A 16,893-nucleotide genomic window follows, 5' to 3' on the forward strand; every position below is an offset into this window, starting at 1 on the left:
CCCCTCACACCCTGGCCGCCAGCAATCAGCTTTTCAGTCACTCACCTGAGAACGAGACCTTGGGCCATAGAATATTAACTGGAACAGAGCCCCACACTTCTGCCCCCGCAGTGCCAGGATGCAGCACTGACTGAGAGCCAACATTAAGCGGACACTGCTCGCAGCTTGAATTGGAGAGTATTTCATACATCTTCAGCTCTGTTCAGAGCACTGGGAGCAAAACTCCAGGGGGGGGAAACAGGGTGGTACCTGCTTCGCTGCAGCGCCCCCTGTGAGCAGAGGCTGGGGCTGGAGTAGCTGGGAGCTCCCCCCGCAGCCAGTGTCCCCTGCCCCTCCCAACAGCACCCCCTCTGGGCAGAGGCTGAGGCTAGAGTAGCCGGGAGTTCCCCCCACAGCCAGTGCTCCTGCCCCCTCCCGACAGCACCCCCTGCTGGGAGAGGCAGGGGCTGGCATCGCCAGGAGCTCCTCCCATAGCCAGCGCTTCTTCCCCCTCCCCACAGCGCCCCCTTCTGGGAGAAGTTGGGAATGGAGCAGGGAGCCCCTAACAAGCAGTGCTTTTCACCATTCCCTACAGTGTCCCCCATAGGGTGCACGGTGAATTGCACGGTGTTCCCTTTATAGATGCCCACCTCAGGGCTCTCACCCAGCATCACATGCAGCTGCTAAGCGCTGCATGAGGCCATCAGCAGCGCCCAGGCTGGAAAAGCTCAGCTCGGCCTGTCCCTTGTGTTATTGCTGCAGCCCTGGCCAGATCGATGGAGAGCTTCAGGGCCTGGAATTTCAGTTTTCACAGGAACTGCTGTCTCTTACATTTCATTAAAAAGTTCACAGGGCCAACATGAGAGGGCTCAGCTCAGACAGGCCATCAAGGCGGTGGGCCAGATAAAGATGAATGGCCCTATTAATCACTGAGCAGTAATAGTCACAACATAATTTCTGTCCAGACAGCCCCCACCTCCAGTTCACCTCCACCACCTTCACCCCTGGAGAATCAGGCAGGGAAAACAGATTTGTCATGGCCAGCGTGGTGAGCCTGGGCTGAGTCCTGCATAGAGGCAGGGAAATCTGTACACACACACCCTGCTGTACTCACACATGCATGTACACACACTGCTGTACATGCACACACACTGTGCTGTAGTCCCATGCCCACATTGCTTTGCACATGCACACATGCACATACATTGCTGTACACGTGAATGCACAGTGCTATACACACACATGCACGCACACACTGCTGTACTCGTGCAGACACTGCGGTACACATGCACACACACACTGCTGTGCACGTGCACACGCACACACACACCCTGCTGTATTCACACATCCATGTGCACACACATGCATGCACACACTGCTGTGCACACACGCACACTGTTGTGGACGCACATGCACACACATCTCTGTTTGCGAGTGGAAACTCGCAGGCTGGCTTGCAGCCCTGGGCACCCATGTGGATTCCAGACCCTCCCTGGAGAGACCATGAGATGCAGCCAAACCTGACAAGGGAGTTACGTAGATTTGAGGTTTGTCACCATTTGAGCAGCAAGAGAGACAAGTATATAGGAGAGGAATTACCAATGGCTGCCCTGGTGCTCCCGGCTGCCCCAGCCTCTCCCAACAGAGGGCACTGTGGGGAGTGGGGCAGGAACCCTGGCCATGGGGGGAGCTCCCAGCTATGCCAACCCCAGCCTCTCCCAGCAGGAGGCGCTCTGGGGAGGGGGCACAACCAGATACTCCAGCCCCAGCCTCGCCCACTGTCCATTGTGTGCCCAGTTGAGAGTTCTTCCAGTTCCATATTGCTCTTTTCTTCCTTTCTGGGCAGGTCCTGTGGTGCAGGCATGGCTCTCTGGCCCCTGCTAGCCCCCCTGACAGCTTCCTTTCGCTCATCCAATGCAGAGGCAGAATTACCCTGGACTGTCCAGCAGCAAGCGCTGGGGGGGTCCTCAGTGGTTCTCGTTGCTGGGTCATGGCATCCTCAGAGCACAGCTGGCCTTGGCCCCTTCTGCTTCCCATTCCCTTCCCTTCCAGAGCCCAAAGTGCCTGGGCTAGGTCTGGGAAGGGAAATTCGGTCTGAATCTCAGACGAGACTTCTGGGGGCCTCCTCTCCCCAGGAGAGCAGCGGGCGCTCCATGGCCTGGCTCATTTCAGACCAGGCTGGAGAACAGGGAGCCCAACTTTGCTGGCCAAGGGGAATCGGCCAGATAACCTCCTAGGTCCTTCCTGGCTTAGAATCATAGAATCATAGAATCATAGAATATCAGGGTTGGAAGGGACCCCAGAAGGTCATCTAGTCCAACCCCCTGCTCAAAGCAGGACCAAGTCCCAGTTAAATCATCCCAGCCAGGGCTTTGTCAAGCCTGACCTTAAAAACCTCTAAGGAAGGAGATTCTACCACCTCCCTAGGTAACGCATTCCAGTGTTTCACCACCCTCTTAGTGAAAAAGTTTTTCCTAATATCCAATCTAAACCTCCCCCATTGCAACTTGAGACCATTACTCCTCGTTCTGTCATCTGCTACCATTGAGAACAGTCTAGAGCCATCCTCTTTGAAACCCCCTTTCAGGTAGTTGAAAGCAGCTATCAAATCCCCCCTCATTCTTCTCTTCTGCAGACTAAACAATCCCAGCTCCCTCAGCCTCTCCTCATAAGTCATGTGCTCTAGACCCCTAATCATTTTTGTTGCCCTTCGCTGTACTCTTTCCAATTTATCCACATCCTTCCTGTAGTGTGGGGCCCAAAACTGGACACAGTACTCCAGATGAGGCCTCACCAGTGTCGAATAGAGGGGAACGATCACGTCCCTCGATCTGCTCGCTATGCCCCTACTTATACATCCCAAAATGCCATTGGCCTTCTTGGCAACAAGGGCACACTGCTGACTCATATCCAGCTTCTCGTCCACTGTCACCCCTAGGTCCTTTTCCGCAGAACTGCTGCCGAGCCATTCGGTCCCTAGTCTGTAGCGGTGCATTGGATTCTTCCATCCTAAGTGCAGGACCCTGCATTTATCCTTATTGAACCTCATTAGATTTCTTTTGGCCCAATCCTCCAATTTGTCTAGGTCCTTCTGTATCCTATCCCTCCCCTCCAGCGTATCTACCACTCCTCCCAGTTTAGTATCATCCGCAAATTTGCTGAGAGTGCAATCCACACCATCCTCCAGATCATTTATGAAGATATTGAACAAAACGGGCCCCAGGACCGACCCCTGGGGCACTCCACTTGACACCGGCTGCCAACTAGACATGGAGCCATTGATCACTACCCGTTGAGCCCGACAATCTAGCCAGCTTTCTACCCACCTTATAGTGCATTCATCCAGCCCATACTTCCTTAACTTGCTGACAAGAATGCTGTGGGAGACCGTGTCAAAAGCTTTGCTAAAGTCAAGAAACAATACATCCACTGCTTTCCCTTCATCCACAGAACCAGTAATCTCATCATAAAAGGCGATTAGATTAGTCAGGCATGACCTTCCCTTGGTGAATCCATGCTGACTGTTCCTGATCACTTTCCTCTCCTCTAAGTGCTTCAGGATTGATTCTTTGAGGACCTGCTCCATGATTTTTCCAGGGACTGAGGTGAGGCTGACCGGCCTGTAGTTCCCAGGATCCTCCTTCTTCCCTTTTTTAAAGATGGGCACTACATTAGCCTTTTTCCAGTCATCCGGGACTTCCCCCGTTCGCCACGAGTTTTCAAAGATAATGGCCAAGGGCTCTGCAATCACAGCCGCCAATTCCTTCAGCACTCTCGGATGCAATTCGTCCGGCCCCATGGACTTGTGCATGTCCAGCTTTTCTAAATAGTCCCTAACCACCTCTATCTCTACAGAGGGCTGGCCATCTCTTCCCCGTTTTGTGTTGCCCAGCACAGCAGTCTGGGAGCTGACCTTGTTAGTGAAAACAGAGGCAAAAAAAGCATTGAGTACATTAGCTTTTTCCACATCCTCTGTCACTAGCTTGCCTCCCTCATTCAGTAAGGGGCCCACACTTTCCTTGGCTTTCTTCTTGTTGCCAACATACCTGAAGAAAATAGTGAATAGTGGCTTCAGTGAATAGGAAGGGAGTTGCAGCAGGTGTAATGGCCTGAGTGGGATGATACTGCGACCGATGCTACTCATCACCAGGGCTGCTTCTTGACAGGCTCTTCTGAGATCTTTGTCCCTCCTGCCCTGAGAATGGGGACATGTTATATGGATGTGTTGTTCTCACTCTTAGACACGTATAGGTACCCACACGTACAATACAAAAACAATTCTGTAGGCACCTTGGAGGACATGGTGGTTACTATTCCAGACATAGGGGTCTCCCAGAACGTCAGAGTGACCGTTGGGATAAAACTTACACCCTCTGTGCTCCAAACACATTATCTGAGCCAAAGGAGAATCCCTCATAGATGCCAGCAGTATAGGGTATATGACACATGATGGAGTAGTTCTGATCCCATCCAGCAGCAGACAGTGGGGCACAATATCCCAGCCAGTTTTTTGCTGTGTATAAAACACACACACACACACTGTATACAGCCTTTCTTAGCAGAAGCCCGTGCATTGATTTAACCCAGGAGCATGACAGAGGCAGTCGATGTTCTCTGTCCCTTCCAGGGCCTGCCCTCACTCTGTTTTTTGCTCTTGGTTGCAGTCCAACATCACACGAGCCAACTGCAATAAGATGATCATGATGTTCACCGATGGCGGGGAAGACCGGGTCCAGGATGTGTTTGAGAAGTACAACTGGCCCAATAAAACGGTGAGTGCTCTGGTATTAGACACACCAATCCCCTGCTGACGTGGTCCTGGTTCTAGTGCAGCCCATGAGCACTGCCTGTGCTCCAACAGGCAGTATGTGTGTTCGCTTCTTACCCCAGAATACGACTGCTGTGTGCTGTGCATTTGTTTCTTGGGCTCTACTCCTAGCCTCTCCCAGCCAGAGGCATTGCAAGGAATTGGGTAGGAGCATTGGCTCTTGGAAAACACCCAGCTATTTCACTTCTCAGCCTTTCCCAGCAGGAGGTGCTGTGGGGAGCGGGGCAGGAGCGCTGGCTGTGGGGGAGCTGTGGGGGGAGCTCACAGCTACTCCAGCCCCAGCCTCTCTCAGCAGGGGGCGCTGTGGGGAGGGGGCAGGAGTGCTGGATGTGGGGGAGTTCCCAGCTATGCCAGCCCCAGCCTCTCCCAGCAGGGGGTGCTGTAGGGAATGCTACAAGAGCAGCAGCCACTGTAGCAAGGCAGGGATGCAGGTCTGAGGTTTACATCACAGCCCTTTTTGGTGCTGCATTTAAAAGCTGATCTGAAATGTCCATTTGCAGTGTATTCTGCAGTTTCCAGGCAAGAGCGAATCATTTCTGTCTCCCTCTGGGCCCCGAGAGGCTTGGTCGGAGCAGATGACGGAGTGCCTATATCCTGCCCTAGTTAACATTTACATACCTACAGACTTTCACTCTCTGCAGGTTTGCAATGAAGGGTCTGGTGAGATAACAGGCAGGCTGATAAGGCAAAGGCATCCCCTTGGGTGGAGGCAAGCTATGTATGCATTTCATTAGCAGGGCTGGGGGCAGGGAAACCTCCTGGCTTTTAAGAGCAGATCCCGCAATGCAAGACTTACACACACACACTCTCTCTCTCTCTCTCTCTCTCCCCCCATCACTCACTGAAGAACACAGTGGCTAACAATTTGCTGTTCCACTGCCTGGAGAAAAGGGTCCCATGATGGGGTGCTGGACACATGTGGCTTTGGAGCCATTTTTGTAAGGAATAACCTAAGGTTTGCAGCTAAGTTTCCACCGAGCTATACTGATCCACTCTACTACCACAGGCACACGCTACTTCCTGTTAAGGATTCTGGGTAATGTAGTCTATCAGAAACAAGGAAGAGTCCGGTGGCACCTTAAAGACTAACAGATTTATTTGGGCATAAGCTTTTGTGGGTGAAAAACCAACTCTGAAAGCTTATGCCCAAATAAATCTGTTAGTCTTTAAGGTGCCACCGGACTCTTCGTTGTTTTTGTGGATACAGACTAACACGGCTACCCCTCTGATACTTGGTAGTCTGTCAGGCCTTTCTTGTACTAAGAATGTTGTATTTAGACCTACCACTAGAGGGCACTCCAAACAGTATAGCCCAGAGCCCTGCCCCGGCAGCCACCCCAGGCAGTACGGCTAATTGCAGTGGGGTTGCACAGAGGATAGGTGAAGGCAGGATTTGATGCTGTGTGCACCTATTGCTACGTTACGCATGTGTAAGGAAAGCCCAGGTTAAAGGGTGCTGGTCTAGCAGGTGGGGACTGTCATGGTCAGAGCAGGTCCCTGCTGAGCAGTGATCCCACTGACGTTGGAGTGGGAAAAGCAGCCTTTGGATTCAAGCTCGCTGGAGACCAAAATTCAGCCCCGTGCAATGGAAGTTTGGTGGCCTCTGTGAAATGAGTGCTCTGTTCTCAGCCCGCTGCGAGTATCCACAACACAAAAGCCACTGCCACCCTGGCATTAGTCAGGTTACAGTCTCAAGTGAGAGGCTAAGGGCCATGGCGATGGAGGGCCGGTCTGGACTTGGAATTTGCCTGGATTCCAGCACCCAGAGCAGACCCCTAGTATGTTCAGGGGAAGCCGTCATTTACACTGGGTTCTGAAAATGGGGTGTGATCCACTGATGCAAATTGCAGTGAACCCCATCTCAGTGCAGCTGCACAGGTGGTGGAACTAGGGCAAGCCTGCAGGGTAGCCAAGGCCTGAGCTCTCCTTTGAGTCCGGCCCTCCAGAGGCACAAGGGAGGGGAAATTTGCACAGCCACTGCCTTGTGCTGTCCCTTGTGCATAGACACAAGGGCTGAGTCCCAAAGGGCACTGAGCCAAAGGTGGAGCTGCTGCAACCCAGCTCTGAGCTCAGGGGAGTCTTGTGAGCTACGGAGAGCTGGCCGTTCCATCCTCTTCAGAGCAAAGGGGACGGACAAAAGGTTGGGGATGCAAGGGGTGGGCCTGGCAGTGAATGGGTCGTGCCTGCATAGCACAAGACAGGGATCTAGTGCACAGAGCCTCATGCCAGGGGCAGAAGAGCAGCAAAGACATACCCGGGAAATGCAATGGGGTTTCTTCCTGGGAGCGTAGTGCTGTGAATGAGCCAGTAAGGTGGGCAGAGGTGGTATCATTGACCTGCTCTCTCCGTCCCTTCCTGGAGCTGCCCATCACGAGTAGGGGATTGAGCACGAGTCGGGAAAGGCGGGTGAGAAGCCCTGTGAGGGGGCTGGGAGTGAATCTCTGGAGCTGCTTTGCAGTGCGCCACCTCATCACAAGGAAAGGGGAAATAGCCACTAGCTTTATCACCCGATTCCATTTCATTTGATGAGAGCTATTATGACATCTTCCTTCCTGCCCACCTGGTCCTGCACTGAGCCACTGCCCCTGTAATGGGGTGGCTCACATGCCAGGACTGTCTTATCATCTGTGCTGAAGTGCCAGGGAAGGAAATGGGCAGAGCTCCCTCGCCTGGGCTGTTGGTACACAGGGGATGTGTCACAGGAGAGCCGGGCTGGGAGGGAGTGGAATGGGAGCATCTCAGTGCTCTCAAGGGGCTGCGGGACCATGGGAGAGGAGTCCCCAGGAGGCAGGAGGGTTGTGCCCAGATGGCTCCTTTCCCTGCCAGCCTGCCGGCAGCGGGTCACCACTCTGTGACCCCCATCCCCCCCCCTCAGTAACTTGGCAAGGGGGAGCAGGGAATCCTCTCCAGCCCAGACCAGGCAGCAGGAGTGGAACTGCTCCACATTCATTAGTCCAGCCTCCACGGGCCAAGCATCCTTTCAATTGCTGGGGAGGACTCGAGGGTCAGCCTAGACTAGCTCTGACTGTGTTTGTCTTACCTAGCCTTAAAACCCTCCAGCAACAGGGATTTCACAACCTCCCTTGGAGGCCTGTTCCAAAGCTGAACTATCGGGAGAGTTAGACAGTTTTTCCTAATATCGAACCTAAATTGCCCTGACTGCAGATTAAGCCCATTACTTCTTGTCCTACTGTCAGTAGGTGTGGGCAACAATTAATCATCGTCTTCTTTGTAACAGCACTTAACATATTTGAAGACTGTTATCAGGTGTCCTGCCCCCCCATCCCCAAGTCTTCTTATCTCAAGACTAAACACCCCATTTTTTAGTCTTTCTTCACAGGTCAGGTTTTCTAAACCTTTGATCATTGTTGTTGCTCTCCTCTGTACTCTCTCCAGTTTGTCCACATCTTTCCTGAAGTGTGGCACCCCAGAATTGGACCCAGCACTTCAGCTGGGGCCTCAACAGTGCCGAGTAGAGCAGGACAATGACCTCCTGTGTCTTACATGCAACACTCCTGTTAATACACCCCAGAATGATATTAGCTTTTTTTGCAACTGTGTCACATTGTTGACTCATATTCAGTTTAATCCACTCTAACCCTCAGATCCTTTTCAGCAGCACAGCCACCTAGCCAGTTATCCCCCATTTTGTAGCTGTGCATTTGATTTTTTTCTTCCACGTGCCGTATGTTGCACTTGTCTTTACTGAATTTCATTTTGTTGATTTCAGACCAATTCTTCAATTTGTCAAGGTCATTTTGAATTCTAATCCTGTTCTACAAAGTGCTGCCAACCCATGCCAGCTTGGTGTCCCCTGCATATTTTGTAAGCACACTCTCCACTCCATCATCCAAGTCATTAATGAAAATATTGAATTGTAATGGACCCAAGACCGACCCCTACAGGACCCCACTAAATTCATTCTCCCAGTCTGACAGCAAATCATTGATAACTACACTTTGAGTACGGTCCTTCAGCTAGTTTTGCACCCACTTTATAATAATTTAATCTAGACCCAGATAGAGTGTTGCATGCTGGGAGCTGTAGTCTACAGCTGCTGCTTGGCTCAAAGAACTGTCTAGATCAGGTGGAAGTCAAACATTTTCTTACCCCCACCCATGCGTTTACTGTAAAAGCAAGTGTAATAAGTGTCTTGATACTCACAATACTAAGCTGATTCAATCGGGGTGCTTCGAGGGCTTCGCAGAAAATACTGGACCTTAAAGACTGAGGGTCTATGGGGAGCGAGATTTTCTTCGCTTTAGATTGTAATAACATTTTCAAAGCCTCACAACCCGGCTGAGCAAAGCAATGCCTAACTGACTGATTGAAAGTCAATGGGACTCAGGCTCCTAAATTAATTAGACATAGCAACGCAGAGCAGAACAGTGCCTAAATGTTTTTCCCAGGCTGGCCCTAAGTCCAAGGGGCACACAGGGAGTGAACCAGGCCACAGACAGGATTGGTGGAAGACCCATCAGTGGAATGGTGGGTGGGTGTCAGAGGCAGCATGGTCTAGTGGAGAGGGGCACAAGACTGAGACTCGGGAGATCTGGGCACTCTTCCCAGCTCAATCACTGCCTGTCTGTGCTGTGTGCTATTGGACATGTCACTTCACCTCTCTGGCTCCTTGTCCCTGTCTCGCCTTTTCAGTTGTATGTGACCGTTTCTCGCTGTGTTTGTACAGGGAGGCCCTGATCTCAAGTGGGGGCTTTAGGAGAAGAAGAAGAACTTGGGAGCTTCTGTCTCCCAGTCCCATGCTCCGTCCACTAGACCACACTGCTGTGCTCATCGACCCCTAGAGTTTGAGGGCAGAAGGGGCCATCAGATCATCCAGTCTGGCCTCCTGCACACCCAGTTGCCCCTGTGCCAAGCCCACTAACCTGGGTTTGGCTAACGCCAAGGCAGCCAAGCCTGGATTTGAAGACACCAATGGATGAAGGCTCCACCGCTTCCCTCGGAGCTTGTTCCAGTGCTTGTTCACCCTCGCTGTGAAACATATTTGCCTTGTTTCTAGTTTCAGATTGTCTGGCTTCAGCTTGCAGCCCTGGGCTCCTGCACTGCAGTGCCCCAAGCCCAGCCAGGCCAGCTAGCTCAGTGAGGGTCTTCAGCCTGAGCGGGTACACGGCTCAGCTCTTGTGGCATTGTGCTCTAGTGCTGAGACATCCCGTGGCATGGTGCAGTCAGTCTGTCCCCCGTTACTAACCTGCCCCCCTTCCCCCAGGTGCGAGTGTTCACCTTCTCAGTGGGACAGCACAACTACGATGTGACCCCCCTGCAGTGGATGGCTTGTGCCAACAAAGGTAAGTAGGACAGCGCTTAAGGGGAATAGCCAGCATGCCATGAACAGTGGAGTAAGGAGGGGAGGGAGGCAGCTCCGACCGGCCAGGCTCTCAGCAGGGTGGGCAGGACTCTGCTGTGGGGAAGCTCACCCCGCTCGATGGTTGGATGGCATTGCCCACCGTAGACAGATCTAACCTCCAAGGTACAGGGCTGCAGCTTTGCTGCTACATTGTTTAACTGGAGGATCCAGCTGATGTCTTGCCTCTCGTGCTCCGGCATTTTGGGGTACAGGGCCCAGCGAGGAGCCAGGGTGCCAGGCTTGGCACGCTGTGACTCACAGTGCAATTCACAAGACGCTCCAAATAGTCTCAAAAAGAAAAGAAGTACTTGTGGCACCTTAGAGACTAACAAATTTATTAGAGCATAAGCTTTCGTGAGCTACAGCTCACTTCATCGGATGCATTCATCGGATGAAGTGAGCTGTAGCTCACGAAAGCTTATGCTCTAATAAATTTGTTAGTCTCTAAGGTGCCACAAGTACTCCTTTTCTTTTTGCGAATACAGACTAACACGGCTGCTACTCTGAAACCTCCAAATAGTCTCTCCCTGTTATCCAGAGCTTCTCAGAGCCCTGGCAACACAACAAACTTAACCCAAGAGTGCCATCTGCTGGCTGATTGGGAGCCTGCAGGGAAAGCACAGGGGAGTCACCCTTCGCAGATAGAAGGCGTCTGTGCTTTCCAGCCGCACAAGCAAAGCGCCTCCTCCTGGTCTGACCTTCCCCAGTGGCCGAGGTGGAGAGAGGATACAAAGTCATCCTGGGAGCCAGTGCTGTGTGCTGCTTACTGCCCCAGCTGGGAGATGCCTCTCCTTCAAAGCTGGACTGCACAGAAAACAGTGCACCCCAGCACCTAGCCAGGCTCACCCGCCCTGCTGGCCCATGCAGCAGAGGGGCCAAGGACAGGGCTGAGGTGCCCTTGCCCTCGGGCAGTTCTGTCGCACTGAGTGGCAGAGGAGGTGTATGGGAAGTTTGCTCTGCCTTTGCTGTCTGGATAGAGGGCTCCGGGGCAGCCAGGCTGGCACCGTTTGCCGGCATGTAGTTGCCTGTAAAGAGAGAGGCAGTCATCCCTGTGTCGGTTCTGTGCCCACTGAGGACACCGTCTGCCAGGGGAGCCAGATGGCATGTGCAGGACCTCCACACATAAGGGAGGGGGAGCCGCTTGTGGAGGTCACTGCCACAAGTGCAGAATAGGGGGCATGGAGCAGATTATGGGGAGGGCCTCACCCTGTAGCAGAGCTGCCCAGGAGTGGGGTTGGGAGGCATGAGCAAAGGAGCCAACTGGGCTCCAAGGAGCAGTGAGCCTCCCCCCAAGAGCTGACTCAGGACCAGGGATAGGCTGAGGCAGCTAGTCCCCCCTCTTCCCCCCACACTGCCTGGAGAGGCCTGGTATGGGGCTCTGCCCACTCGGCCTGGCCCTGCGCTCTCCCCTCCTGCCTTCAGCCCGATACCTCCTTTCCCGCCTGATGAACGTGTCTGCCAGTGCCAAGCCCTCTCCCTACGGCCTGCTCTGTGGGGGAGCCGTGAGGAGACTTCACTCTGCACTCATACCACCACTCCCTGAGCCTGCTGCATATCCCTTCCCCGGGCTTTTTCAGCAGCCTCCTAGCTCCATTCTCTGCCAGGGACTCTCCCTCCCCATTTCTCCATTCCTGCGAGTCTCTCTCCCTCCTCTCTACCTGCTGCCACCCGTCTCTGCCTCTTCCCTAGTCAGCACAGTTTCTGGTTCTCCTTTGTCCCTGGCCGGGGATCTCCCCCTCACCTGGCTGTATCAGTTGCAGGCACCCACCAAGCCCCAGGCTAGCGTTAATTCAGCTATCCTCTCGGTGCCCTACATCATCCCAGCACGTCTGGGAATTCATGCACCATGCGCCTACAGCGTCTGTTCCTCACCCCTCTTAGCCCCACTTGAGTCTCAGTTACCACGCTGCAGCCCCACAGCGGGTAATGCTTGTTATGGCTTATCAACTCCCTTTCGCGCCTTGCTCATGGGAACATGGGGCTGCCCAGCAGTTACAGCAGTGGACTTTTAGGGTGGGGTCCTGGTTCTGCGTCTCACTCAGCATGCAAGTGCCAAGGTTTTGGAAGGTGACCCATGATTTGGGAGCCTGATTTTCAGTGGATGCAGAGAACCCGCTCTCTGCAAATCGGCCTCTTTCAGGGGATTCACACTGGGCTCTGGCGCCAGGGGGAGCACATGCTCTCTCAGCTGCTGGAGGGTTATTAGGGAAAGCTTCCGGCCTGCTTAGCTGGGCTAACGGTGGGCCTCACAACTGGGCTGTGGAGATAAGAGAGCTGTGGAGTGGATGGGAGGGGTGGCTGCCAGGGAGGCTTAGGAACAGCAGCCTTCAGCCAGAGACTGGTGAGATGCTGCCCAAGAAATCGGATCCTCTCAAAGTGCAGCCCCCAGGGTGACTCTGACAGGTTCAGACAGGGTCTCTGGGTTCCCGTGCCAAACCTAGATTTTATTAAGGCCTTGAACTGGCAAGGCATGCTTTGAAGAGACCAGCAATGTACACCCCTCACCTAGGGCGATTGGCCTCCTGATCCATGGGAGTCGAACACTCTGCAAGGGAATAGGACCACTAGTGACCTGGCGAGAGGGCTGAGGCCGTAGCAAAAAATCAACAGGCAGGCTAGATCAGGGGTCTCAAACACGAGGCCCACGGGCTGCATGCGGCCCACGGAGCTATTTCCTGTGGCCCGCCATAGGCACCAACTCCCCCCACTCTGCCCCTCACCCCACACCCAACCACACCGTGTCCCTGCTCCTCCACCTACCTCCCAGCGCTCAGGACTTTCCAGGAGGGAGGGGGAGGAGCGGCGAGCTGCACGCTCAGGGGAGGAGGCGGAGAAGAGGTGGGGCTGGGATTTTGGAAGGGGTTGGAATAGGGGCAAGGAGGGGGCGAAGTTGGGGCGAGGACTTTGGGGAAGGGGTGGAGTGGGAGCAGGGACAGAGGGGGTGGCTTTTGTATCTTTGTATGAAAAGGTGTCAGTAGTGCGGCCCTCGGGCCAATATATTAGTCCTCATGTGGCGATTTGCGTTTGAGATCCCTGGGCTAGATAGTGATCACTCCAGCAGTGGAGGGGAAACTGAGGCAGAATTGCTATGTCACTTGGTTTTGCCACAAGAGGGCGCCGAAGATCAAAAGTGACCACTGGCAGGCTTCCAAAATCACTGGTCTATTTTAAAGCTGATTGATGCCTCGTTATCATCTAATGTGGGGGAGGGGCACTTTACAAACTGCCTCCTGAATTCCATGGGCTTTGTGTTGCATGGTGCGAATGCTCTGTAGACTGACAACTGCAGCAGAGCCTGGGCTCAGGTTCTTCCACATGGGGCCTGATCCTACAGCTCATTCTGGACCTGCATCCCCCATGCTATTCCAGCCCTGCTGTCCCCCTCTTCATCCCCTCCAGCTCTGCCCATGCCCTTCAATCCCAACCCACAGCCCCCTGCTATCCCTGCCCTGTGCTCCCCTCCATGCCCACAGCCCTGCCGGTGCCTCTGAATCCCAACCCACAGCTCCTCCACCCCCACTGTCCCAGCCCTGGGCTCCCCCCCATAAGTTCTGCCCATCCCCATCACTCCTGACGCACAGCCCCCTGCTCTGCCGCCCTGGGCTCCACCCATCCCCAGCTTTGTGCATATCCTTTGCTCCTGCCCTGTAGGATTCATTCCTTGTTCTGGTCCTTACAGCTCCTGTCCTTCTGGTTTTTTCACAGCTCCATCTGTTTGTTTGCCTGTAGAATCTCGTACTGGTTTCAATCCAAAGAGAGCAACTGGGTATCCTGCTCCCCCATCCATTGCTGGCTCCTTCTTTCCACCCAGGGCCCGTTGTCTCCAGGGCCCGGGGCTCTAGCTCAGGGATCCCTGCAGGTGGTATCCATGGGATTTTGGGATCACATTCTCAGTGGCTCTGAGGCCGTGAGGCGGAAGGGCATTGGGGAAAGGGCGAATGGGGAGGTACCAGGCTGTGCGCAATGGGCATGTTTCTACAGCTCCTGCTTTGTTTCTCTGCATAGGTTACTACTTCGAAATTCCCTCCATTGGGGCCATCCGAATCAACACACAGGTAAGGAGCCACGCCAGGCCCCCAGCACACATACGCCTAGAGGTCCACTGGCAGGAAGGTCAGATGATCTCTCTAGTCTGACCTCCTGCATGACGCAAGCTAGAGAACTGGCTCCTGGGGTTTCTGCATCAGACCCAGTGGCTTGGGCTCTGAGAGAGACACCCAGTGCTAGGTAGGACTCCAGCTGATGGAGGAGAAGCCAATCCAAAGGGGAGTTAACCACCCTTATTCTTACACACAGGCACCTCTCTCCTGGTTGTCCTTAGCTGGCTTCATCTCCCAGCCACTGGATTGTCCACCAACAAGCCCGGTCATGTTGCCCCTGGACGGGGCTGGCTGGGCCTGTGCTAGATTTTTTCCCCTGGAATCCCCCACTGCTGCCCCAGCCCCTGTGCTGCCCCAGAGTAAGGGCCCTGGTGCACGCTGGCTTCCAGCATTGTTGCCACCCTGCTGGCTAGCATGGCACCGAGCACAGGGGTAGAATGCTGCTGGCGCCTCCTCTACCCCAGAGCTGCCTGCATACCACAGGACCTGCAGCGGTGGTAGATCAAGTGGGGAATGCTAGTGCGGACACGGCCTTCACAGCTGAAGGTTTTACCCCTGTTCCTGCAGTGGGGCTTGAACACGTCTCTGGCGCACGGGCAGCACCGTCTCAGAAGTATGGGGACAGATGTGCAGGTGCTGGCAGGGACCCAGGGACTTCCCTCTGCCCAGGACTGGGGCCAAAGGGAGTCAGATCAGAGGGCCAAAGCTGGCTCTGATTCGAGTGGACTTCACTGGAAGAAATGTCTCCTCTCTCACCCCCTGCCTCAAGAACAGCTCATCCATCACTGGCGATTTTTAAATCCAGATTGGCTATAGAACCTCACCGCTATCCCTTGGACTCTGCACTGGTACAATAGGAATTATTCTGGGAAAGTTCGCTGGCCGGGGTTATCTAGTCTGATCTCCTGTGTGATCACAGTGCCCCCTTCTGGCCTGGGGATCTATTAAATCTGCAAGCTGCAAATCCTGCCTGGCCATTCCACCCTGCTCTGCAGATGCCTCTCAGTCCCCACCTGCAGCCCGCTCACCTTGCTGTCCCAGCCTTGAATCTTTCCTGAGGCCAAACCTCCAAGCACCCTGAATTACTGAGTACACATTGCAGACAGACATCTATGGGGTGCCCAGCTGGGGCCCGCAGACCCATTTCAATGTGACCTGAGTCCATGTTGGGAAAGGAGAGCAGAAACTAGGTACCCGTCAGAGGGCCTGATGAGCTGCATTATTGAAACGAATGGCCCTCTTCTTGAACCTTTTTTTTCCTTCCCTCCTTAAGTGGCTAGTTATTAAACTTCATGCTTTAATCCACACGGAGCGGAGCGAGTGGTGCCATCTGATCTGTCGGGCTGTTCAAGGTGACAGGCAGCAAGTGAGAGCTGGGGACAAGTTACTAGCACCTGGCAAATGGCCCTGCTGGGCTGGGCTAGTGGCCTTCCATTCGCAGCCCGCCCAGGCCGGCCAACCAGACAATTGCAAAACAACACAGCAAAAGAGGGAGGGGGAAAATGAATAAGAGAGTGAGTGAGCTTAAGCTGGTTGCACAAGGTTGTCCATGGGACGCTGGGGGCTGGCCTGTCCCCTTGCCTCGCTGAATGACTGGGGAAGTTCTGCTCTTCCCCTTGTTCTCCTTCTCCTCATCTGTGGGGGCAGTTCTCTACTCCCTTTGCCTTTCCTTGGTTTCTCTGCAGCTGTCATGTTGGATACTCAAAGGGAAACCAGCAAGAATGGGGAGAAAATAAAGTCCTGGTGTCCCCATCCCTTGCCCCCATCCTGGGGTAGGGTCCGAGTGTCGTGTCATTCCCCCCCTGCCATCCCATCCTAGAGTAGGGTCCAGGTGTCATGTGCCCCCCAGTCCCATCCTGGGGAAGGGTCCAGGTGCCACGTGCTACCCACACCCTGGTCCCATGACTCTGGTATAGGGTGTAGGTATTGCTCATCCTGTAGAGATGGAGCATGGGACAGAAGGGGAGCCCTACATGGGCACAGAGCAGTCCAGTGGGGGATGCGTGCTGTATGCAGAGCACAGGCTCCTCTGGGGAACAGATAAGTGAGATGCAATTTGCCAGCCCCCGCTGGGACATCAGGGAGAGCGAATAGTCCCATAAGGCCAGGCCTGTGAGAGAGAGCAGTTTCATGGCAGGCAGGAGAGGAGGGGCTCCAGGCCCTTCCCCGCTCTGGGCCAGTGGAATTACCCCTCTCTGGAGACTGCTGCTTACAGACTGGTTTAACCCTGTACTGGACAAAGAGCTGCCAGTCACATCCCAGACCCCGACCTTCATCCAGCCCTGTCTAATGCAGGAGTCACATGGTAACAGAAGCAATGAAATCTGCAGCCCCTGGGCTGGAGGTACCTTGGCAAACTGTACAGCTGGGTAGCTCCTGTGGATCCAGACAGCTGGGTGGCAGCATGTGTAGTGCCTCCCCACGTCAGCAGTGCCTTATCCCTGGGGAAGAGAGCCAGGCGTTTTGACAGGAGGCTCCCCGCTGGCGGCTTACTTGATGTTGGGAGGGTGGCATGCATCAGGGCGAGGCCTCACCTGCTGCAGTTCTCCCGCAGGATGGCTGAGAACAACCTGCAAGATGTTTTCTTCATTAGCTCATCTGCTGCGTTCCTGCCCCCTCCTGTG

At 54.2% G+C, this 16,893-nt stretch overlaps 1 protein-coding gene across 3 annotated transcripts in view; it reads left to right on the forward strand.

The window, feature by feature from the left end:
- Positions 1-16,893, forward strand: part of CACNA2D2 (calcium voltage-gated channel auxiliary subunit alpha2delta 2) — a 630,338-nt gene that overhangs the window by 546,449 nt on the left and 66,996 nt on the right. For all 3 annotated transcript variants that reach the window (XM_038410728.2, XM_038410729.2, XM_038410731.2), the window contains exons 12-14: positions 4,644-4,751; positions 10,032-10,110; positions 14,175-14,224. In XM_038410728.2, the coding sequence (XP_038266656.1) occupies positions 4,644-4,751; positions 10,032-10,110; positions 14,175-14,224 (237 nt within the window). The remainder of the gene's footprint in view (positions 1-4,643; positions 4,752-10,031; positions 10,111-14,174; positions 14,225-16,893) is intronic.

This window comes from Dermochelys coriacea, chromosome 7, assembly GCF_009764565.3.
Source record: "Dermochelys coriacea isolate rDerCor1 chromosome 7, rDerCor1.pri.v4, whole genome shotgun sequence".
Lineage (NCBI taxonomy): Eukaryota > Metazoa > Chordata > Testudines > Dermochelyidae > Dermochelys > Dermochelys coriacea.